This window comes from Delphinapterus leucas, chromosome 15, assembly GCF_059928025.1.
Source record: "Delphinapterus leucas isolate spDelLeu-1000000601 "Yukka" chromosome 15, BTC_Dleu_Yukka2, whole genome shotgun sequence".
Classification (NCBI taxonomy): domain Eukaryota; kingdom Metazoa; phylum Chordata; class Mammalia; order Artiodactyla; family Monodontidae; genus Delphinapterus; species Delphinapterus leucas.
Genome location: NC_143143.1, coordinates 23567795 through 23590929, shown reverse-complemented (window position 1 = coordinate 23590929; position 23135 = coordinate 23567795). Strand labels below are relative to the sequence as shown.

The 23135-nt window shown below is 46.1% G+C and overlaps 1 protein-coding gene across 1 annotated transcript in view; it reads right to left on the bottom strand.

The window, feature by feature from the left end:
- Positions 1-14536: 14536 nt before the first annotated feature.
- The window catches only part of CLEC19A (C-type lectin domain containing 19A), a 72312-nt gene continuing 63713 nt past the window's right edge, over positions 14537-23135 (bottom strand). Inside the window, 2 exon segments of the mRNA XM_089896085.1 lie at positions 14537-20155; positions 22131-22263. Coding sequence (XP_089752211.1) covers positions 20076-20155; positions 22131-22263 — 213 coding nt within the window. The 3' untranslated portion in view covers positions 14537-20075.

Here is a 23135-nt window from a genome sequence, read left to right as displayed (position 1 = left end):
TCAGAAAATATATGTTTTCAATAATAATAATTATCATTTATTTATTTATTTATTTATTTTTTGCGGTATGCGGGCCTCTCACTGCTGTGGTCTCTCCCGTTGCGGAGCACAGACTCCGGCCACGCAGGCTCAGCGGCCATGGCTCACGGGCCCAGCCGCTCCGCGGCATGTGGGATCTTCCCAGACCGGGGCACGAACCCGTGTCCCCTGCCTCGGCAGGCGGACTCTCAACCACTGTGCCACCAGGGAAGCCCAATAATTATTTTTTAAATACTTATTTTATTAAAAAATTATCATACATTAAAATTGACTTTTTGGTGTACAGATCTATGAATTTTAACACATGTATAGATTTCTATAACCACCATCACAAACAGAATACAGAACCATTTCATCACCCCCAGAAACCCCGTTGTGCTTTTCTTTTGTAATTACATTCTCCCCCAGCCCTAACTCCTGACAAGCACTGATATGTTCTGTGTCACTACAGATTTATCTTCTCAAGAATCTCATGTAGATGTCACCTTCTATAGATGATCTTTGGAGACTGGCCTCTGTCGCTCAGTTTTTTATTACCGAATAGTGGTCTTCAATAACATTGTATTTTGAGCACCCTACTATGTACCAGGCACTGAGCTAGGTATTTGGGACAAAACAAAAGATAGGGCAGATATGGATCCTATAGGTTTAGAGCTTAGAGACATCCACAGTAGATTCATAGAATGTCAGAGTCCTAAGGGGGCTCTGAGCTAATCTAATTTCTAGATACTCGAAGTGTGGTCTGTGCACCAGGATCATCAGCCTCCCCCTGAGAACCTGTTAAAAATGCAGAACCTCGGGAATTCCCTGGTGGCACAGTGGTTTAGAATCAGCCTGCCAATGCAGGGGACACAGGTTTGAGCCCTGGTCCGGGAAGATCCCACATGCCATGGAGCAACTAAGCCCGTGTGCCACAACTACTGAGCCTGCACTCTAGAGCCCACGAGCCACAACTACTGAGCCCATGTGCCACAACTACTGAAGCCCACGTGCCTAGAGCCTGTTCTCTGCAACAAGAGAAGCCACCGCAATGAGAAACCCGTGCACTGCAATGAAGAGTAGCCCCCGCTCGCCACAACTAGAGAAAGCCAGCGCGCAGCAACAAAGACCTAATGCAGCAAAAAATTAAAAAAGAAAAAAAACCTGCAGAACCTCAGGCCCCACCCCAAACTAACTGAATCAGTCTATACAGTAACAAGATTCTCAAGTGATTCCTCTGCAACATTCACAGAGCGCAGAAATTCCTACATCCCTGCCCAATACCCATCTAGTCTTGGTGTGAATACCTTCAGTCACAGGGTCTTATTCTGTGCTTCAGCAGCCAGCCCCTTCCATGATGAGCAGCTCAAATTATTTGCGGTTTTTCTTAGCCTAAAGGGAAACTTGCTTTTGTATAAATTCCACACGACAGCTCTAGTTCTGACTTTTGGATCAATCCAAAACACACATATTCTTCTTTCATCTAATATCCCTTTGGTTATTTACAGACTTCATGTGCTTTTCTCCAGGTGAAACACCTCCAGATGCTACAATCATTCTTTATATTCATTTATCCATCCACTTTGTATGTTTTTACTGGTACCTACTACATGCAGTTACCAAATCTGACTTATCTCAAAAAAATTTTGACAGAGTTAAAATGGGTTAACTGGATGTTAAAGTGCTGAGTATTTTTGATAAGATATAACTGAAGAAAAGTTTTAAAGGAAACATTTAATACGGACAGCTAGGACTGGAAGACACAAGCCCAAGTGCCGCTTAGGTAACTACAAGGCACCACTTAAAGGGAGGTTTTTGCTGCTATTCAGCCCCACTATGGCATAATCTCCTCATTTTTCAAGACAAGTCAGAAATGTGGATTTTGATGTGAATTTTCTGATTTTTAGATATGTGCAATTATACCATCAGGGTTACCAACCGCTAACAGAATCTTCTCAAGATGGCTTAGCAGAAAAAGGGTTTATGGGAAAGGTATATTAGGTGGCTCAGAAAATTAACTGCAAGGTGGGGAACGGGACTCAGGAAATGGGCAACATCCACGAGAGGCCCAGCAGCTGGGAACTCAGCCAGGTCACGTGAGGGGAGCAGGCTGGGAGAAAGCTAACATTGGCACCCCTGCCATGGGACATTGAGCAACGCCCCCCTAGACCAACAATCCCATTGCCTTTGGCATCTTCCAACTGCCCCCCACGTTCAGAATACTGGGTGTGATCTTCAACTGGCAGCACCTGGTTTGCATGTCCCAGCACCCTGGATTCCAGGGAACTGAGAGAGGGAATATCTGCCCTTTCTAATTCTTTGAAAAAGGGTAAGGATTTATTTGTGGAGTTTAAATAAAAAGAGTTGAGCACAGCAACTGTATTAGGAATGCTTTTGGCTGCAAGTTACTATGAAGAGCTTAAAACCCAAGGACACAAGAAACCAGAGACTGGGAGTCACAGAGCTGACTCAGTAATTCCTCAGTGTAATCAAGGACCAGGCTCTTTCTCTTTACACACACATCCTTCAAATACTGGCTTTTTTTGCACTTAGTCTTGTTGTCTCATGATCATAATATGGTTATCAGAGCTCAAACATCACATCTGCATTCCAGCTGTGGAATGCAGAAGAAGATGGGATAGCATCCTTAAGTGTTCCTCATGAGGGTCAACAAAAGCCCAGCAGGTCTTGACTTATAGTTCACGGGCCAAACTTTGGTCACATGACCACATTTAGCTTCAAGGTGGGCTAGGACAGTGAGTATCTCACTTTTTTCCTTTTCTGTTTCTTAAAAAAATTTTTTCTTACTTTTGGTAACTTTATTTTGAAATAATTTCAAACACAGCAAAGTTGCAAGAATAATATAAAGAACAACCATATATCCTTCACCCACATTCTCCAATTAACTTTTTGCCACATTTGCTTTACTATTCTCTATTTTTTTGAATTATTTAAAAATAAGTTGCAGAGTGCGCTTTACCTCTACGTATTTCACAGTGTGTTTCCCAAGTACAAGTTTATTCTTATATAAAACCACAGTAGAATAATCAAAATCAGGAAATGACACATAAACACAAGTATCTGGCTTTTTTCAATCTCTGTAGTGGATATGGGCAGAGAGAAGGGAGTTGGGAAGTCATCAGGGTAACAAACCATAGCAACTAATTATTTAAAAAGTTTCCAGTGGAATTCCCTGGCGGTCCAGTGGTTAGGACTCGGTGATTTCACTGCCGTGGGCCCGGGTTTGATCCCTAGTGGGGTGAACTAAGATCCCACAAACTGTGCAGGGCAGCCAAAAAAAAAAAGTTCCCACTATACAAAACAAACTGTGTCTATGAACCAAATCCAGCCTGAAAGGCACCAAATTGCCTTAACTGCTTTAAACTTCTTGCTGAACTATCTTCCTTCTGATTAGAATAGTGAGAATATTTGTACAGTATACATTTCCACTTTTCATGCTGATGTCATTTACTCTCTAAATGGTGTTGGAAAGAATCTGTCGGAGATAACAGGCAAGTCTGGTTAAAGAATATTATTCTCTCCAAATTTTCGCTAACTAGATAAAAAATGGACATTTTTTTTCTTTAATTCCCTTTTAATGTCAATTTCCTGAAAACATCCCTGAATGATACAATTATACTGCTTTAATTCTCACAATTTATAATGAAATCAGAGGATAAAAGAGGGATATTGAGAGTTCTTCCTTTTCTCCCAGCAAAATTAAATTCAAATTGTGCTGGAGAGATAGGAGGCAGGACACGTGGAGTAATATTTTTATATTATCCTTTTTAATGAAATTGAAGATAGAAAGTGTTCTTTAAAAAGTGGGTGCAACAGGGGCCCGGCCTCTGGTCTGTTTGGGGGTGTGGGAAAAGCTGTGTGTGACCGGCTAACGGGAGAGTCAGAGATGGGCGAGCAGTTAGGAAGGAGTGAGGGGGCTGGCAGTGAGTTTTCAAACGGGGAGAAGAAGAGATTTTTTTTTTTTTTTTTTTGCGGTACGCGGGCCTCTCACTGTTGTGGCCTCTCCCGTTGCGGGGCACAGGCTCCGGATACGCAGGCTCAGCGGCCATGGCTCACGGGCCCAGCCGCTCCGCAGCATTTGGGATCTTCCCGGACCGGGGCACGAACCCGTGTCCCCTGCATTGGCAGGCGGACTCTCAACCACTGCGCCACCAGGGAAGCCCAAGAAGAGATATTTTGACCGTGTGCAGCCCTTTGCTCACCTAAAACTGCTCCCCCTCCTGCCATTGCTTTCCTAGATCTGTGAGAGCTTCTGAGCTAAATATTTAAGCATGGAATATGAAAGAATGGGATAGAATACAGCTGGTTCCTCCACCCTGACAGGGAGGAGATCTTATCAGAAGTGTGGTCTCAGAGGTCTGGCAGACCTGAGCAGCCTTTTTGCCTACAGAGGGGTAGGTACCACAACCAGGTTCCCAGAGCGCCGAGCAGAAAAAGTGCATCAAGAACTGGGTGCACGACAAGGGCTTAATTCCCAAAATATACAAACAGCTCATACAACTCAACAACAAAAAACAAACAACCCAATCGAAAAGTAAGCAGAAGGCCTACATAGACATTTCTCCAAAGAAGAAATACAGATGGCCAATAGGCACATGAAAAGTTGCTCAACATCACTGGTTATTAGAGAAATGCAAATCAAAAGTACAATGAGGTACTACCTCACACTGGTCAGAATGGTCATCATTAAAAAGTCTACAAATAACAGGGGTTTCCCTGGTGGCGCAGTCGTTGAGAATCTGCCTGCTAATGCAGGGGACGCGGATTTGAGCCCTGGTCTGGGAGGATCCCACATGCTGCAGAGCAACTAGGCCCGTGAGCCACAACTACTGAGCCTGCGCGTCTGGAGCCGATGCTCCGCAACGAGAGGCCGCGATAGTGAGAGGCCTGCGCACCGCGATGAAGAGTGGCCCCCGCTTGCCACAACTAGAGAAAACCCTCGCACAGAAACGAAGACCCAACACACAAAAAATTAATTAATTAATTAATAAACTCCTACCCCCAACACCTAAAAAAAAAAAAAAAGTCTACAAATAACAAATGCTGGAGAGGGTGTGGAGAAAAGGGAACCCTCCTACACTGTTGATGGGAATGTAAGTTGGTGCAGCCACGATGGAAAACAGTATGGAGGGTCCTCAGAAAAAAGTAGAATTGCCATATGATCCAGCAATCCCTCCCCTGGGCATATTTTTAGACAAAAGTCTAATTTGAAAAGATACATGCACCCCTATGTTCATAGCAGCACTATTCATAATAGCCAAGACATGGAGAAAACCTAAATGTGCATCGATAGATGAATGGATAAAGATGTGGTACATATACACAATGGAATACTACTCAGCCATAAAAGACAATGAAATAATGCCATTTGTAGCAACATGGATGGACCCAGAGATTATCATACTAAGTGAAGTCAGAAAGAGAAAGACAAATACCATATGATATCACTTATATGTGGAATCTAAAATATGACTCAAATGAACTTATTTACAAAACAGAAACAGACTCATAGACATAGAAGAAACAAACTTATGGCTACCAAAGGGGAAAGGTCGGGAAAGGGATAAATTAGGAGTTTGGGATTAGCAGATACAAACTACTATGTATAAAACAGATAAACAACAAGGACCTACTGTATAGCACAGGGAACTATATTCAATATCCTATGATAAGCCATAACGGAAAAGAATATTAAAAAAAGAACGTATAACTGAATTACTTTGCTGTACAGCAGAAATTAACACAACATTTTAAATCAACTATACTTCAAAAAAAAAAAAAAAGAATTGGGATCAAAGAGTGACATGCAGCTGGCAAGAAGAAAAATTGGCAGTCTCAGAGTTGGAAGTCAGGAAAGTCCAGAATTTATCGTCTGTGAGTGAAAGGCAAGTTGAGGCAAATACTACAGGACCAAGATCACGTAGGATGTGTGGTTGCTGGAGGCCTGTGGATGAGTTGCAGGTTGTGGGGTGATGGTGGGGTGGGAGTTGGGGAAGAGGGCTTGTCAGATTAAAGAAATGAAGGAAAGCCTCCCTCCTCCCTATTCCATTGTTTCTGCCTTCCAAGACTATTCTTATTTGTGATGACATGGGCAGAAACTTCAAGGGGATTATTGGACGAGTTAATCTCTAAAAAAGTCAAGCTGAGCATAGGCATTTGGGACCAGATGATTAAAAAAAAAAGAAAAAAGAAATCTAATTTAGAGGTTAAAGAAGATGGGATTGGGGGCTCAGGTATAAAATAAAAGCATAAAAATTATAAACAAAGAAGTAAAACTGTCTCTATTTGAGATGACATGATTATTTACATAGAAAAGCCTAAAGAATCTACAAAACAACTGCTAGAACTAATAAGTGAGTTTAACAAGGTTGCAGAATCCAAGGTCAATATACAAAATAACATAACAAGATGCCTCATGAGGGGAGGGATCCCAGTGGCTCAACAATATCATCAAAGACGTAAGTTCAGGTAGACCCCTGAGCCCCCAATTTATAAAAACATACTTGTGAATGGAAGAATTTTTTTTTTTTATCATTCAGGAATATATAAATAGCTGAAGGGTTTTTCTGGTTGAGATGAAACTCAGAAAGGGTCTGTATACCACCCCCAGGAAATAGACACCAGTGCCCACAGAAGATAAAATCTCATAAATGACCAGCTTGGAGCCACCCAGCGGCTTCATTTCTGGAAATTGTGTGGGATATTATGGCAGATACTGTTGGTTCCTTACCTGGTAACTATTTTTACTTTTTTATTCATCAGTCAAATTCTGGTTTTGTCAGATATCCTGTGGCCATGAGCTTTAAGGAATGCAGTGCCTCTCCCCAGCCCCACTGAATAGGGAGGGTGAATACTGAATATTTCGAGACAATCATGGTAATTCTGCTACCTTTGCCAGCAACTGGTCCGTAAATGGGCACGTGATATCATTCTGGCTAATGAAGGAAAGCCTGGAGGGTGGGGCTCTGTGAAAATTTTCTCATCTCATAAATGTACACATTTGGATATTGTTTTGTGGGGATGTGATGTTTGGAGCTGTGTCAGTTATCTCACAACCATGAAGATCAATGTTATATTTGGCAATGTGGAAAGCTAGAAGGAACTTAGGTCTTTAATGATACTATTGAGCCACTGGGACCCCTCCCCTCGTGAGGCATCTTGTTATGTTATTTTGTATATTGACCTTGGATTCTGCAACCTTGTTAAACTCACTTATTAGTTCTAGCAGTTGTTTTGTAGATTCTTTAGGCTTTTCTATGTAAATAATCATGTCATCTGCAAATAGAGACAGTTTTACTTCTTTGTTTATAATTTTTATGCTTTTATTTCTTTTTCTTATGTTGGTGCAATGGCTAGAACTGCCAGTACAATGTTGAATAGAAGTAGTGAGAATAAGCATTCTTGCCTTATTTATGATTTCGTATTGTTTATATTTATTTATTTGGTTGTGTCGGGTCTCAGTTGCAGCAGGCAGGCTCCTTAGTTGTGGCATGCGAACTCTTAGTTGTGGCATGCATGTGAGTTCTAGTTCCCTGACCAGGGATCGAACCCAGGCCCCCTGCATTGGGGCATGGAGTCTTAACCATTGCACCACCAGGGAAGTCCCATGATTTCATATTGTTATATGAGATTATATGTTTATCATTGTTTTTGTTTTGCGGTACGCGGGCCTCTCACTGTTGTGGCCTCTCGCGTTGCGGAGCACGGGCTCCGGACGCGCAGGCTCAGCGGCCATGGCTCACGGGCCCAGCAGCTCCGCGGCATGTGGGATCTTCCCGGACCGGGGCACGAACCCGAGTCCCCTGCATCGGCAGGCGGACTCTCAACCACTGTGCCACCAGGGAAGCCCCTATCATTGTTTTAAGTCAGTTGAAATGGGTTTTCTGCAAGCTTTAATGCTTCCAGATGAAAGCACTGTAGCTGACACTGTGATTAAAGAAAAGATTGATCCAAGAAGACTTGGTTATATACAGCTTAGAGTTATCAGTGATACAGTTAAAATATTAACATCCCAAGTTACTTCCAGTTGCAGATATGTTGGGTTCCATGTGAGAATTACAGCTTCTTTGCTCCTGGGAGGTCCCTGATGTTCCCAGAGATACTGAGAGCTAGAGATTGAAGGGAGGTGGCCTGATGAGGCCTAAGATTTATATCTCCCGGAGAACCAGGAGCCTGGCTACATCCCCTACAGAATCAAGAAAGTATTTTTACTGCCATGTATTACTCAGGCTCCCCAGTCTCTCAGGAAAAAGGCTGGAATTTGTTGAGCTCACTGATGCCAATTATCCAAAGAGGATTCAGTCCAGAAGCAAGAAAAGGATCAATAGGACTCAGCTGGGATTTGCCTTCTCCAAGTGGAAGGAATAAAACCTGTGATTAGCTCTGAAAATAAAAACTAAACAAAATCTCAGGCAATCACAGACACAGTTCTTTGCTATCTATAAGATTTTTTTAAAAATTTAAACAGTGCTAGGATTTTCCTGTGTGGACCTCAGAGTCCAACTTTCACACTGAAACCCACCATCACATTCAAAGCACCTGCTACCCATATGTGCTCCAGGGGGGCTTTGGGAGTGTCAGGTGGTGCTGCTGGGCATGTTTGATTCCTACCTGCTACCACATGAATGCTCCAGGCTCGTGGACCACTAGTGTTTCTCTGAGAAGAAACCTTGCCAAAATGTAATGATGCCAAGTAAGATGAACAGAGGGCATTTTGCCTGTAATGGCCAACTTTCAGACACCTGAGGTTTGGGGTCCTCAGTTCCAAAAGCCATGGGGCAGCTCTTAACCAGGAGAGAAGGTCCATGAGATAAGTTGCATTCTTCCAAAGTTGTTGTTTCAGATAACTGGGTTGTTGTCGTTCTTTTTTGCGGCACGCGGGCCTCTCACTGTTGTGGCCTCTCCCGTCGCGGAGCACAGGCTCCGGACGTGCAGGCTCAGCGGCCATGGCTCACAGGCCCAGCCGCTCCGCGGCATGTGGGATCTTCCCGGACCAGGGCACGAACCCGCGTCCCCTGCATCGGCAGGCAGACTCTCAACCACTGCGCCACCAGGGAAGCCCCCTGGGTAACTGGGTTTTAAATAAACTGGGTTTCAACTGGTGCCTGTCATATCCTTTCCAGCCTGATGTTCTGGCAGAGGCGTGTTTAACTTCATAAATTTATGGTATATTGTGAACCACAGAGAATCATTAAGAAAACGGATTCTAAAGGGCTATTCCCATGGCCCTGAAACACGCTTGCAATGATGCTTGGAGGGGGCTGTGAACAGTTACGCCTTTTGCGGCTGGCCCTGGATCCGAACAGAGCCGAGCTCTCCTGGGCTGCGTTTACTTACGATCCCACTGTCAGTCAGTAAGGCACATTCACCAGACCGCAGGCTGGGAAAACTTCTCTCATAGCAGAGGGAACAGTTCCACTTGTTCAAATATCACTGTATGGCCAGCAATATCCTTTGAATAAAATAATACTATAACCCAAAGATCAGTCAACATCTGTCCGAAATAGTCCAGACTTTGTGACATGGCTAGGATGAACAAATGAATGGGTAGAATACTTTAAAAATTGTGGTAAAATACATATAACATAAAATTTACCATTTTATACTAAATACCACTGAATTGTACACAATATCCACTCTATTACTGATTGCCTTGCTGTAATAAGACCTTGGTTAAAATGAGTCCATTTGGCAGAATCTTAATATCCATCTGCCAAAGCCAAGGTCAAGGTTGAAATGGACATGTAGTGTTTCTGCTATCATGATTTTTTTTTTGCTATCATGATTTTAAGTAACGTTATATTTAGTTTGCAGTGGTGTCCTAAACTTTTATATATTTTAACTAATTAAAGCGTGGGCAGGACTTCCCTGGTGGTCCAGTGGTAAAGAATCCTCCTTACAATGCAGGGGACATGGGTTCGATCCCTGGTCAGGGAACTAAGATCCCACATGACGCGGGGCAATTAAGCCCGCACGGCACAAGTACTGAGCTTGCGTGCCTCAACGAGAGAGCCTGCATGCCGCAACTAGAGAAGCCTGAGCGCCACAATGAAGAGTCTGCGCGCCACAACGAAAAGACCCCTCATGCCTCAATGAAGACCCGACACAGCCAAAAACGATAAATTAAATAATAATAAATCTTAAAAAAAATAAAGTGTGGGTATTAATAGTATCCCCACTTTACAGATGACTGTATAGAGGACTATATAGCTTTGAACCCAGATGGGCTCTAAAGTCTGTGTACTTAACGAATAGGATTACTGCAACAATTACTGCTGTGTCACTTCTGCCACTGTCATTGATTGAGGGCTGACCATATGCCTTTATCATGAGGGAACATATATATACACCTCTCTAGGCCAGTTCTAAACAGTCAGCAAGGTAGGCATCATCAATGCCTTTTTTTCAGGCAAGGAAACTGAAGTTCAGGGAGTTAAGTGCTCAAGGCCATAGGCAGCAGCAAAGCTGGAACTTGAACTTGGCTGCTCTGCTCTGGCTCCTCAGCCCACACTGCCTCTGTTGATGGAATTAACTAATGGAAAGTAGCACCCTGAGCCCTGCAGGAGAAGCAGGAAGATGCAGGTCAGGAAGATGGCTAGGCCTGCTCTGAAACCCAGCATCACTACTCACTTGGGGACCAATTCAAAACCAATTCCAGAGAAAGATGTTGACCGACTTACTGTTTTTTGTTTTGTTTTGTTTTTTGGAGTGATTTATTCATCTTAGGAAAAAAGTGATCTTTAATATAGGGATTTCTCTTTTGGGAAACCTTTCCATTTTAATCATTTAATCCTAGAGAACTTGCCCCTGAAAGCTGTGTCCAATTTGTGATGCAGAGAGAATGAAAGCAAATGGGGAAGAAAAGAGCTGCCAAGAATGGATTTGTTCTTCAGGCCATTGCTCAGTTCCTCTTGACTCACCAAAGAGAAACATTTTAGCTGTCATCTCTGTTTAGGAAACTGTGCTGTGCTTCTGAAACTCTTTAACCCTAGTCACAGTCTGAAATAGGAAGTCTCTTAAAGACTTTGGGAAATACCAGGATGGCTTTTTTTCCCCGACTTACTGTTTTTCCTTCTATGGGTGCTATAATCAGGGTTGGACCAAGATGTGTGGACACCTGGTCAGGCTAATGATTTGGTGTCCTATTGAGTCAGGTGGTCAGGATTAAAACTCTGGCTCCATCACCTACCAGGTTTGTGGCTTTGAGCAAGTGACTGGAACATCGTGCCTCACTTTCCCCATGTGTAAAAAGGCAATAATAAATGATGCCTACCTTGTAGAGCTGTAATGAAGATTAAATCATCTCTCCATGTAGTAGGAGTCCTGTAAGTCACTGTAAAAAATAATGACAATTTTCTCTATCTGGTTAGATTTCTAGGGATGTTTTAGCACCATCCCTGTGGTTTGGCACCAAATGTCCCATCCCTTAATCCAGTTCAGGCTGCAGCCTGGATCATTTCCAAGCCCAGCCGCTTTGCTAATCAGGATCTTATCACATCTCAGACTGGGCTCTCCCAGACCAGGCAGGGAGCCCCTGGGTCCTGCCAGCCTGCCGCCACCGTCTGGGTGGCTCTTAGCTGGGGAGACAGAAACCAAATCCTTCCCAAAGATGCTGGGAAATTAGTTTAGCATCGTCTGCCAGTGTGCAGTGACTCAGAGACTGCCTGCCCAGCGGGGCTCCCAAGCTCTGGGGTTGGAACAAGATTGATGTTGTCGTGAATGCAAAGCAGGGCGAGAGAACTGTGGGGCTGGGAGGCAGTCTCCCTGCTGTTTGTCTCTTGCTCCCCTTCCACGTGAGCTGAGGTTTCAGGCAGCAGGACCGCCTCAGCTGCTCACCGTGATGGAGAGGCGGTAGGGAGTAGGGGAAAGCCAGCAGCTGGTTGGACTAATGTGAGGTGGGCATCCTGACCTGGTCACTTACTGTGTGACCTTGGGCAAGTAGCTTAACTTCTCTGAGCCCCCATTTCCTTGTCGGTCAAACGGATATCATAGCGACTGGGGTTGTTGTGAGGATGATGGATGTAACGTGCTTAGCTTAGCACAGCACCTGGAACACAGCAAGTGCTCAGTAATTGTGAGCAATTAATAAGATCAGACTTACGAGCTCCCTAACCCTTCCTTTTGTTAAACATCCTCATCCCTTCAAGCCCTTCCAAACAACTCTCTGAAAGCAAACATTCACCAAAAGGTGGGGGAAGGAAAGGATTGAGGGGAGGTGTTGTGAGTGTGTGTGTGTATGCGTGTGTGTGTAAGTGTAAGAAAGAGAGACAGACAGAGAGGGGGGAGAGACACACACAAAGAAAAAAGGAGAGGGACAGACAGACATGCACACACAGAGACGTGCACATGAGCATAGAGAGGTACAAACACAGAGACAGAGAGAGAAATAGGAGAGGCAGACAGCAGGGTCTGAACCCTGGCTCTGCCGCTCACTAACTGTGTGACCAGTCTCTTAACCTCTTGGTGCCTGGCCTTGCTCACGTGTGCAATGGGAAAAGCAATAGTTCCTCCTTCATGGGATTGATGTGTAGGTTAAATGAGTACAATAAAGCAGTTGGTAGAGAGACTGGTAAATGCTCGATAAATTTGGCAGGCGGAATTCTAAGATGGCTCCCAAGACTGGCGCCCCCTGGTGTACACTCCCGGTACAGTCCCCTCCCCCTTGAGCGTGGGTGGGTCCTGTGAATACTTGGGACCTCACCGCTTAAGTTACATTATATGGCAAAGGTGAAAGGATTTCGCAAATGTCACTAGGGTCCCTAAATCTGTTGACTTTCAGTTAATCAAAAGGGAGATTATCCTGAGTAGGTCTGAATTAACCACAGGAACCCTTAGAATCTGGTTCTAGAGGTCAGAGTCAGAGGAAGGCAAGAAATTCAAGCCTCGCTGATGTTCTCCAGATGACCTTGAAGAAGCCAACTGCCATGTGTGGAGAGTGCCATGTGGCAGAGAGCAGTGGGCAGCCTCCAGGAGCTGAGGGCCTCACACCTACAGCTACAAGGAGCTCTGTCAACAACCAGTAAAGGTGGGAAGAGGACCCGAGCCTCAGTGAGACCACAGCCCAGCTGACACCTTGATTTCAGCCAGATGAGACCCAGAGCCACATGTGGACTTTTGAACCACAGAAGCTGTGAGATAACAAATTTGTTTTGGCTTAAGCCCCTACATTCGTGGTAATTTGTCGTGCAGCATAGAAAATTGTTACTCAGTTTTTTCAAATTGTGCTTAAAAATACTGTAATAAATATGTAATAATAATATACAATTTAAATTGTAACAAAGATAGCATGAAAGTCATTATCTATGAACTAAAACAAAAAACAAAACAAGAACCATTTATTATCTCACGTTTCTGCAGGTTAGAGAAGTCGGGCAGGCTTGGCTGGATTTACTGCTTAGAGTCTCACAAGGTTGAAATCAAGATGCCGGCTGGGCTGAGGTTTTTTCTGGAGGCCCTGGTGAAGCTCATTCAGGTGGGTTGGGTAATTCACTTCCCTGTAGTTATAGGACCGATCCCAGCCTCCTGCTGGCCATCAGCCGGGGCCACTCTCACCTCTGAGCGTCCCCTCCTTCTCCAAAACCAGTAATGGTGCATCAAATACTTCTTACACTGGGAGTCTCTCTGAGTTCCTCTTCCGCTATGAGCCAGAGAAAACTCTGCTTTTAAAGAGCTCATGTGACTAGATTAGCCCCACCTGGATAATCTCCCTTTTTAGGAACCCAGAGTCAACTTATTAGAAACCTTAATTACATCTGCAAAATCAATTTTGCTATATAACATAACATAATCATCAATGTGCTATCTTAGCAAATTCACAGATTCCACCCACATTCAAGGGGAGGAGAATGTGGGGGTCATTCTTAGAATTCTACCTACCACACTGAGACTGTGCCTGTCCTCTTCAAGTCTTGTCTCTCCCATTTTTCATTCCTTCCCGTGAGATATTCTGTATACTTTCCATAAATTTTTGCTTCTTTGTTTAAGGTAGCGATTGTTGGCCCCAAACTCTAACTCCAAACCCTAATCCATCTCCATTTGCCAAGACTTCCATGTGTACATGTTGTAAGTCTGAGGTGAGGCCTGGAGTCTTATGACCTCAGAACCTTCTAGGTCAGTTCAGCTGGCCTTAGATGTGGTGGCTGAGAGGATCACTGAGGGAAGTCTGCTTGTGGATGGGCTAAGGGCTGTCTCACTCAGAGGGAGGAGGCCCCTGGGAGGGGTGCAGCAGTGGGGGCAGCATCTGGCCACCCATCTAGGAGACTAGACATGGTGTGTGAGCCCCTCAGACCCAATCCAGGGCAATTTGGGAATGGCTTGGTTAAGAAACAGGAATTTGGGCTTCCCTGGTGGCGCAGTGGTTGAGAGTCTACCTGCCGATGCAGGGGACACGGGTTTGTGCCCCGGTCCGGGAAGATCCCACATGCTGCGGAGCGGCTGGGCCCGTGAGCCATGGCCGCTGAGCCTGCACGTCCGGAGCCTGTGCTCCGCAGCGGGAGAGGCCACAACAGTGAGAGGCCCGCGTACCGCAAAAAAAAAAAAAAAAAAAAAAGAAACAGGAATTTACTTCCCCAAGGTCAGACCCCAGGGTGGCTTCTACACAAACTGAGAGGCCATGAGAATCCAGTGAAACGAACTGGGACTGAATCCCGTTCAAATCGGCACAGCCTCAGGCTCTGCTTCCCCAACCAGCAGGTCTCTGCTGAGTGCCAACTCCTTCCTCAGGTGCTTTACATGCAAGAGTATAATCTTGAAGCTCCAGGGCAGGCTTTTATAGAAAGACACTTACACCCATTTTTCAGATGGAGATCCTGAGGCACAAAGCATTAAACTAGCTGCCTGTGTGAATTCCACCACACGGTTGGCACTGGAAGTCTGAGCAGGCTTCTCTTGAGATTTAGAGGGAGCAATAACTTTTTGGGGGGTTACACTAGAGCAGGAGTCAGCCAACTTTCTCTGTCAAAATCCAGATAAGATGCTATTTTAGGCTTTGTGGGGCGGGTGGTCTCTGCCACAATTACCCAGCCCTGATGTAGTTCAGTAGTAGGAACACAACATGTAAACAAGGGGCATGGCCATGTGCCAATACAACTTGATTTACAAAAACAGGGGCTACGCCAGATTTGGCCTGTGGCTCATAGTTTGCTCCCTGCACTGGATGGTAATCATGAGACAGGGGCCGGAGTTAGTGACATTTTAAAACCTTTTCAGGACTTCCCTGGTGGTGCAGTGGTTGAGAATCCGCCTGCCAATGCAGGGGACACGGGTTCAAGCCCTAGTCCGGGAAGATCTCACATGCCGCGGAGCAACTAATCCCGTGCGCCACAACTACTGAGCCTGCGCTCTAGAGCCCGCAAGCCACAACTACTGAGCCCACGTGCCACAGCTGCTGAAGCCCACACGCCCAGAGCCTGTGCTCCGCAACAAGAGAAGCCACCGCAATGAGAAGCCCGTGCATCACAACGAAGAGTAGCCCCCGCTCGCCGCAACTAGAGGAAGCCCGCGCGCAGCAACGAAGACCCAACGCAGCCAAAAAATAATTTTTTTTTTTTTTTTGCGGTACGCGGGCCTCTCACTGTTGTGGCCTCTCCTGCTGCGGAGCACAGGCTCCGGACGCGCAGGCTCAGCGGCCATGGCTCACGGGCCCAGCCGCTCCGCGGCATGTGGGATCTTCCCGGACCGGGGCACAAACCGTGTCCCCTGCATCGGCAGGCGGACTCTCAACCACTGTGCCATCAGGGAAGCCCGCAAGGACTCTTGATGGGGCAAGATGCGGTCCTGCCCTTCTCTAAGAAGACTCTCCTGAGGCTGCAGTTACTCTTCCATGTTTTCAACCCTCCCCCCGAGTTTGAAATTTAAAGTTGGCTCCTCCTTGCCTTCTTGTAACTGAGATATTTTGTTTTGTTTTCAACATGACTTTCAACATTAGCTCTCTTTTGATAAAATAGCACCTCCAATTCCTTTTGGGAAGCCATCTCTCCCCAGCTCTCAGCCTTGATTGCACAGAGCCTGATTGGCTAAAGCAATCAGGCTTGTCTTCTGGCCAGAGTGATTGGTTAAAAGTTGGCCAAGTAACTTGGTACAGCCAGTGAGGCAAGAGGAGGTGACTGCAAGGGCTTCTGGGAAAGAAAGGCCCCTCATTCTCTTGAAGGGTGTAAGATTTAGAATTACCCTGGCCATTTTTGCTTCCCTAAGGGGAGAGACTGGAGCTTCAGGATCAAGCCAACAGCATGGAGGCAGAGCATGGACACAAATGTCTTTGGCGATATCACTTAAATTCCTGGATCAAGCTGAGCCTGAAGGTAGATACCTCTGGACTTTTCAAGTCTATGAGTAAATAAAAGCCCTTTTGTGTTTAAGGCAGTTTGGGTTGGGTTTTCTGTCACCAGCAATTAAATCAGTCTCAGTGATGCATTTGCCGACAGAATGCCCCTGAGGGTTGCCAAGGGAGTGGAAGGAGTGTCCACCTGCTCATTGGAGGTTCAATTTGAAGGTGGGACCAATGTGTTGGCAAAAGTGCAGGTGAAGAGGGGCTCTCCTACAATGCAGGTGGAGTGTAAATTAGGGCAGACTTCTGGGAGGGCCGTCTGAATATACTGTATGTATTAATCTGGGTCCTTAGAGAAGCAGGTGCCAAGGTAAATTAAGTATATGCAAAGATTTTATTAGAGGAAATGCCTGTGTGAAAGAAAACAGGAAGGGAGCCGGGGAAGGCTGGTAAAGTCGTCAGACTTGGATGCAAGTCTGACTCCCAGTGAAGGAGAGAACGTGGAGGCGTCCTAGACTGTCCTGCAGTCTAAGGCGAGTTCTCTCTCTCTCTCTCTCTCTCTTCTCCCTCAAATTATTCTCAGGCCTGGTTGCCTGGCTTCCCAGCCCACAGCATCTCAGCAGCAACAACCTAGAAAAGATGGGGGATTCTGTGGGTTGTTAGAGACTGGCACAGTGACACCCAGATATGATAAGAGGAGACAAAAATACCTGAAGCTGATGCAGCCCACATGACCCTGAGTCATCAAGAAAAGACTAATCCCCTCGAGTAGCTTCTGTTTAAGGAAGCAGGAGAATGTATAACACGGTTTAGAAAGATTTCTATCCAAAGTGGAAAAAGTAGAGGTAGTTGTGGTGCTTGAGGAGTGAACTTTAGTTTTCTGGAAACGTCACCTATGCAGAGCCCTTCATTTCCCAAAGCTGCCTGATAAATCAGTTAGAGCTGGAAGGGACTGTGTCTCCATTTTACAAAGGAGAAAACTGAAACTCAAGAGAGGTTAAACCACTTCCGTGAGATCACATGGTAAGTGGCAATGGTGAGATTTGAACCAAATGTCTTTTTTTTAAAAAGATTTATTTATTATCTATTTAATTTATTTTTGGCTGTGTCGGGTCTTAGTTGTGCACCCAGGATCTTCATTGAGGCATGTGGGATCTTTCGTTGTGGCGCGTGGGCTGCTCTCTAGTTGTGGCCTGCGGGTTTTTCTCTTCTCTAGTTGTGGTGCGCAGGCTGTAGAGCGTGTGGGCTCTGTAGTTTGCAGCACGCAGGCTCTCTAGCTGAGGCGTGCGAGCTCAGTAGTTGTGGCAAATAAGCCACCAGGGAAGTCTGAACCCCATGTCTTTCTGATTCCAGATGTGGTAACACTGAGATATACCACCCAGATCCTCACCTTCAAGGAAGGGGGCAGAGTGGCTTCCAGCTGTCAGCTCCTACAGGGTCAGCCTCAGCTGCAGAGAGCTGCCTTAATCAAAGTCAATTCCTTGGGACTTCCCTGGTGGCGCAGTGGTTAAGAATCTGCCTGCCAATGCAGGGGATATGGGTTCGAGCGCCGGTCCGGGAAGATTCCCACATGCTGCAAAGCAACTAAGCCCGCGAGCCACAACTACTGAGCCTGTGCTCTAGAGCCCGCGAGCCACAACTACTGAGCCTGTGCTCTAGAGCCTGCGAGCCACAACTACTGAGCCTGCGCTCTAGAGCCCGCGAGCCACAACTACTGAGCCTGCACGCTGCAACTACTGAAGCCAGCTCAACTACTGAGCCCATGAGCCGCAACTACTGAAGCCCGCGCACTCTAGGGCCCGAGTGCCACAACTACCGAGCCTGTGTGCCTAGAGCCCGTGCTCTGCAACAAGAGAAGCCACGGCAATGAGAAGCCCATGCACGGCAACAAATAGACCCTGCTCACCACAACTAGAGAAAGCCCATGCAGCAATGAAGACCCAACACAGCCAAGAAAAAAAAAAAAAGAAAAAAGAAAGAAAAGTCAACTCCTTTCCAGGGGAGCCCACATCAGTGACTGAGTGGAGTATGCGGCTAAAGGCCTGGCCATTTCAGTCCTATGTGGTCCACTCTGATCGCCTCTATTTGCCCCAGATCTCCCTGCCAGGTGGACCGATAATTTGTCAGGCTGCATCTCAATTCCCCTTCTTCCTCTGCCTTCCCTTCACAGGTACTTATCCCTAATAAACATCTTTTACAAACCCTGTCTCAGCAACTGCTTCCAGAGAACCCAGTCGGGAGCAGTCGAGGAAGCAAGTGACAAGATGGGGCTTAGAAGCTGGATCGCTTACCTCCAAACTGGTGATCAGTGGTGGTGTGTGGAACAGACAGCCCCTGGCACGAGGTGGTCTTCAACTGTTCAAACTTCCATGGAGTGAACTGGGAGGGTTTACGGGAAGGGGATGCACTAGTAGGAGTGAGGTAGCAGGTAGTTGATGAGCAGAGAAGAGTACCTATAAGCATAACTAGACTGTGGCTACTGCTAAGACTTTGATGTTCTACAGAAAGATAATAAACAGCCGAGGGGCTTCCCTGGTGGCACAGTGGTTAAGAATCCGCCTGCTAATATAGGGGACATGGGTTCAATCCCTGGTCCAGGAAGATCCCACGTGCCGTGGAGCAACTAAAGTCCGTGCGCCACAACTACTGAGCCTGTGCTCTAGAGCCCGCGAGCCACAACTACTGAGCCCGCGAGCCACAACTACTGAAGCCTGTGCGCCTAGAGCCCGTGCTCCACAACGAGAAGCCACTGCATTGAGAAGCCCGCACACCGCAACGAAGGGTAGCCCCCGCTCACCGCAGCTAGAGAAAGCCAGTGGGCAGCAACGAAGACCCAACACAGCCCCCCCCCAAAATATATATATATGATAATAATAATAAAATAAACAGCCGAGGACAAGTAACAGGTTCTTGCTCCAAGAGTGAAAGCCAAAGAGCCTCTTCGGTTGCAGACAAAGAAGTTCTCATCTCTTGTGGCAGGAGGCAGATCAAGCCTGGGACTCAGAGTGTCCGAACTTCAAAGGGAGTTGAGCTCTCAACCAAGCCAGCGTGTTATGCTACCGTCAAGGCCCTGGTTGGGATCCTGACCATGGGATGGGGTCATCTGGGTGGTGCCCCCAAAGATGTTTCCACTTTGGGGGCCATTATGAGTAATGCTACTATGACCATTCATATTTGAATACCTGTTATCAGTTCTCTTGGGTGTATACCCAGAATTGGAATTGCTGGGACCATATGGTATTTCTGTGTTTAACTTTTTGAACAAGTGCCAAACTGGTTTCCAGAATGGCTTTACCGTTTGACATTCCCACCAGCAATGTACGAGTTTGGTGGTATTCTCCTTTTCCTTGGGGAACCACCTTCCTCCTTGGGCCCATGTGGTTCAGGTGATGTTGACCCCACCCCTCCTGCCCAGCCATGTGCATCTAAGCAGGGTCTAGCCGACCAGCATATGCCAAAGAGATTGCTTCAAGAATGGGCATGTGCCCTGAGCCAGGCCAGTGAGATTCAACTCAATCTAGAACAAGCCCTGGACTGTTATTACTTGGACCAATAAATCCACCATCCTTTATTTATCAAGCCAGCTGAGTTGGTTTTCCTGTCACTCGTCACCAAGGGATCACTCTGTATCTTAAGATTTGCTTGTATAAAATCTCTGTCTGGGAGATTTGTCTCCTCTGTGTGTTTTACATTTATTGAGTGTCGACTTTACATTAGGTACATCTACAAGTCGATGCTGGAGTTGGGCTTGCTCCGAGAGGGCGAGACTGGATCAGTGAATGGTCAGAGCTGCGATCTTGCAGACAAAGGGGAACTTTCGGCTGCAGGTGTTATCATTCCATGACCTCAGAGCTGTGATGGGAAAAAGCAGAGACTCTGCGTGAAGGTCCATCCATCACAGTAAAAGTCACCCCGCCACCCCACCAGAGTAAAAGTCCTCTCCCGTAGGCCTGGGTCTCCACGGGCATTCCTTTCTTGCAGATGCGTAGTGAGGCTGCCGTCCAGCCTTACTCTCTCATAAGGCTAGTGTTGACTTGTCACTGTGGAGGAACAGGACAAGCCTCACCCAGAGGCTTCGCCCAGCTCTGGCTCCCAGGATAGCAAGTCGCTGTTCCATGCCTCCCTCCCGTAATCAGAAAAAGAAAAAGGAGCAAAGTAGGAATGGCAGCAGTTCAGCACTTGCTTCTGGAGTAGATATAGGTTTGAAACCCAGCTCCATATCTGCTTGCTGGACAAACTTGAATAAATCACTTAACTTCTCTGAGTCCTGATTTCTTCATCTGCAAAATGGAAATATTAATAGTTTTTACTTCTTAAGGTTGGCGTGAGCAGTGACGTTGTTGTTCACGATGATGGTGGTGATTGCTGATACCACATGCAAACCATTGCAGTCACTTTATGTCTCTTATCTTCTTTTTCCTTCACATCAACCCTGTGAGTTGTGTCATTAGCCCCATTCTGCAGATGAAGAATCTGAGGCACCAAGAGGTTAAGGCACTTACTTTGGGCTACACAGTTCACAAGTGGTTGAGCTGGGGTTCAGACAAGGACATTCAGCTCCAGAGCCCATGCTCTTACCACTGTGCTGTATCAACTATATCACCTTCAATGCTCAGAACAGCCCTGTGGGTAGCAACGATTATTAAACCCATTTTACAGAAGAGAAAAGGGAATCTCAGAGAGAATAAGTAATTGCCTGCAAGGGCACAGAACTAGAAAGCAACAGGGCCAGTACTTGTACCCATCTGGGTACTCTTTTCACTACTACACCTGGGCGCTCCTCCAGGCATCCCTTCGTTCTAATGTCCAGGAGCACGAGCCACCTCTGGTGCATTGGTGAGATGACATAGAAGCACCATCCTTTGGTCTCTATACAAGTTTCCTTTTTCATGCTTCTATCTCTAATGTCTTTTCATCCAAATCACAGTTTGCATGTCAACAACGCACCATTAAACATTGTTTAAACTGGGCATATACCCTGAGAAAACCATAATTCAAAAAGAGTCATGTACCAAAATGTTCATTGCAGCTCTATTTACAATAGCCCGGAGATGGAAACAACCTAAGTGTCCATCATCGGATGAATGGATAAAGAAGATGTGGCACATATATACAATGGAATATTACTCAGCCATAAAAAGAAACGAAATTGAGCTATTTGTAATGAGGTGGACACACCTAGAGTCTGTCATACAGAGTGAAGTAAGTCAGAAAGAAAAAGACAAATACCGTATGCTAACACATATATATGGAATTTAAGGAAAAAAAATGTCATGAAGAACCTAGGGGTAAGACAGGAATAAAGACACAGACCTACTAAAGAATGGACTTGAGGATATGGGGAGGGGGAAGGGTAAGCTGTGACAAAGCGAGAGAGAGGCATGGACATATATACACTACCAAGCGTAAGGTAGATAGCTAGTGGGAAGCAGCCGCATAGCACAGGGATATCAGCTCGGTGCTTTGTGACCGCCTGGAGGGGTGGGATAGGGAGGGTGGGAGGGAGGGAGACGCAAGAGGGAAGAGATATGGGAACATATGTATATGTATAACTGATTCACTTTGTTATAAAGCAGAAACTAACACACCATTGTAAAGCAATTATACTCTAATAAAGATGTAAAAAAAAAAGCTAAAAAAAAAGAGAAAAACAAGAAAAAAACAAACAAAAAATGCATCCACCATAGGGAACTGCCACGCCCCTAACACCCCCCCCACCCAGTGACCTCTGGTCACTCTCCAAGGTGTTGAATAATTCACAGTTTCCTGGCTACCCCTGGCACCTCCCCAGCACCCCTGCAAGAGCCCTGGTCTCGAGGGCACCCACCGCTGGTGGGTCGGTACCATATTTGCACGCAATCCTCCTCTTCTGGGTCCGCGTGGATGCCATCGTCCGGCTGGCTCCCATCCCAGTAGCTATAGTCATAGGATGAGCCGTCTGTCCATTCAAACTGCCCTTCCTGGGGGGGTTGCACCCAGAGGAAAGGAAGCAAGCCAAGGAGAGAAAGGTCAGGCATTTGAGCCAGCTCCAGCTTGGGGCAACATTCTAATACCTCCATATCTAACAGTGCAGAAGCCCTCACTTTTATCTGATATACTATTATTAACCACCATTACTGAAACTGAGCAGGACCCTACAGGGCCCTCCCAGGTGCAAAAGCCCCTCCATGTTCCCTGCCTCTTGTTTGCAGAAAAGCTATAGTCTCCCAGACCTTCCCTGAGTCACAAAAAGGCAGGCTCAAACAGTTAAAGATTAGGACAATAGAGTCACAGAATCTTTAGTTCCTTCCTGAAAGATATAGATCACAGTGTCCTATGCACATTCCTGAGTAGTTTTGCAGATATTATGACTGCCGCCAGAAGGAAAAAGCTAACTGCCTGACCAGCCGTGACATAAGCTGCTCCACCTTGAGCAGTACTGAATCTATGGCTAGCTCAGTGCCAAGAACTGGCACTGTGAGAACAAACTGACCCTGGAGTTGAAGATTATGCCTAAAACAATCAAGATGATGCTGATCCAACCACCGCATGACCAGTTTCGAGGTGACTGTCGGAGCTGGCTGTGCTGTTCTGCTCGTAGCCCCCCTGCCTGTGCACCCCTGAAACTCCCCTTTAAAACCTTTGTCTCCTAACCAGCAACCGGGAGATGGTTTGGGGGATGCGAGTCCGTCATCTCCCCAGGTTGCCGGCTTCTGGAATAAAGCATCTTTCTTGTTCTACCAACCCTGTCTCTTGAACATTGTCTTTTGAGCAATGAGCAGCCAAACTTGAGTGTGGTTCTGGCTCCGGCTGGTAACATTACAAGCTGCCGTTTGTTGAGGGCTTATTATGT